This window comes from Arachis ipaensis, chromosome B05, assembly GCF_000816755.2.
Source record: "Arachis ipaensis cultivar K30076 chromosome B05, Araip1.1, whole genome shotgun sequence".
In the NCBI taxonomy this organism is placed as follows: Eukaryota; Viridiplantae; Streptophyta; class Magnoliopsida; order Fabales; family Fabaceae; genus Arachis; species Arachis ipaensis.
Genome location: NC_029789.2, coordinates 125,797,290 through 125,799,516, shown reverse-complemented (window position 1 = coordinate 125,799,516; position 2,227 = coordinate 125,797,290). Strand labels below are relative to the sequence as shown.

General features: G+C 26.2%; 1 protein-coding gene across 1 annotated transcript in view; it reads left to right on the top strand.

Annotated features, from left to right (window-relative positions):
• Positions 1,578 to 2,227, top strand: part of LOC107641051 (uncharacterized protein At4g15970-like) — a 1,599-nt gene continuing 949 nt past the window's right edge. The window contains exon 1 of the mRNA XM_021123940.1: positions 1,578 to 1,901. Within this exon, the coding sequence (XP_020979599.1) occupies positions 1,578 to 1,901 (324 nt within the window). The remainder of the gene's footprint in view (positions 1,902 to 2,227) is intronic.

Here is a 2,227-nt window from a genome sequence, read left to right as displayed (position 1 = left end):
AATTTAGATAATTTTTTATAATAATTACGATCAACAACATATATTATATTAAAAAATTATAATAAAAAGTAAATAAAATTCATATGAATAAAATCAAATAAAAAAAATAAAAAAATTTATATACAACATAAATATAGTACAGTAAAAGATAGAAAAAATAATAAATTTTTTATTTGGGTGGTGATTGAAATAAATTTGTATGAAAAAAAAATTAGAACGAAAAACATACACAAAGAACTACAGTAAAAATTATATGGTTACTTGGATCTTTTTTATAAAAGAAAATAAAGGGTAAGATTGATAGAAAAGGAAAAAAATTCTCATCTAATTTCTTAATGGTAGCCAAACTTTCCCAATGTAAACGCAGAAACTAAAATTTTTTGCTTCAGGTAAACGTACGTTGAGATGTATAAGTACTTCTGGGTTGAGAGTTCCAAAAGATTGCCAAACATAAAAGTAGAACGTTCAAGACGCTCAAACGAGCTTCTCTGTTCCCTAACGTGAACCCCAAACACACCCTAACACAATATCTAGTCTAATTGTAGTTTATTATGAGATGCTTCTAATCAAACTCTTGTAATAAGTAGAATCTATCACTCTTTCTTTATCTTTTGTCAATAAGTTACATTTCTCTTCCATCAGAGTAGAAACTCATGATCATTTTGAATATTTCATTTGAAAATTTTTTAAAATGGTATTATTATATTTCTACTGATAAATAAAAAACTCTCCATCTTTTTGAATAATTTTAATACCGAAAAATTAAAATAAAATATCAATGTCATATCAGTCATTTTAAAATTATTATCATAGTTATTGAATTCTATAATTATCTTCAATTGTTACCCGTAAAGATCAAATCTTTAACATAGGCATAAATAATCAGGTATCATAGATCAATGAATGTGATGCAAAGAACATACTCAAATAGACATATTCTAAAACCATGCTCAATGAAATAAGAATAACCATACTTTTGATACTTGTTTTAACTCATAAAACTCTATTTAACCTGTATACTTTACTTCTTTTTCTTCAGAAATTTTATATCTTACAGGTTGCTTACCATGTATATACATCTTCTGTAAAATACTATTTAAAAATATTGACTTAACAATTAACATTCATTTGATGTGTTTTTATTTATTTTAAGTCAAAAATAAAATAATCACACAAATTTCTCAAATATCTCAGAGTAATCGATACCTTTTACTTACACTCCTTTGTCTTGAAACTATTGGGCTTGTACTTTTTCTTTACTCTAATCCATTTTACATCTGCAGGTAAATTTGTCATTTATCATGTGTCATTCTAATCGTTGCTACATCAACTTATGAGCTCTTACTCCTAATCCACCCTAATAACTATTATTCTTGTTTTTCTTTTATTCCTATTATACTAATGACTTACTTTTAATTTCTTTTATTCGTGTTTCTCACTTCCCATTTCATTTCGATACTATTGAGATGCTGATGAATTTCGATATTTGAACTCTTGATATTATTCTCCTCAAAATTTGAACTGTTTATCAGGAAAAGTATGAACCAAAGCTAGAAAGTATTCTAAGAAATGCATCCATGAAGGATAACACAGTTATCATCACAAGTTTGAATGAAGCATGGGCAAAACCAGGTTCAATATTTGATGTGTTTCGAGAGAGTTTTCGAGTTGGAAACGACACAAAAAATTTCTTAAATCATTTGGTGGTAATAAATTGGGATCAAAAGGCACAAGCACGTTGCCAAGCCATACACCCACATTGTTATCAGATTGAATCAAAGAACGAGAATGCCACATCAAAGGAAGCATTTTTTATGACCAAAGACTACCTCCACATTGTGTGGAGAAAAATTGAGTTTCTTGGCTTTGTTCTTCAAATGGGATACAACTTTGTCTTTACGGTACGTCAATTTTTGTTATCTCAAATAATCAATTTCTTTATCAAACATGACTTTGTACGTACTGTTTTTCATAATTGTGAATCTCTATTTGGTTATAAATATATATCCACTTTGATTATATGTAGTCATGGAGTTTGTTTATAATTGTGATTTTTTTTCATTATATTGTTTATGAAATTGATCATAAATTTGAGTTTACTTTGCATTATTCTTTCGTATAATTCTATTATTTTTATATTAATATTAATAATGTATTTATTTTAATACTTGCAATCCAATTTATTCAATTAATATTTAATAATATAAAAATTAATTATATTATAATG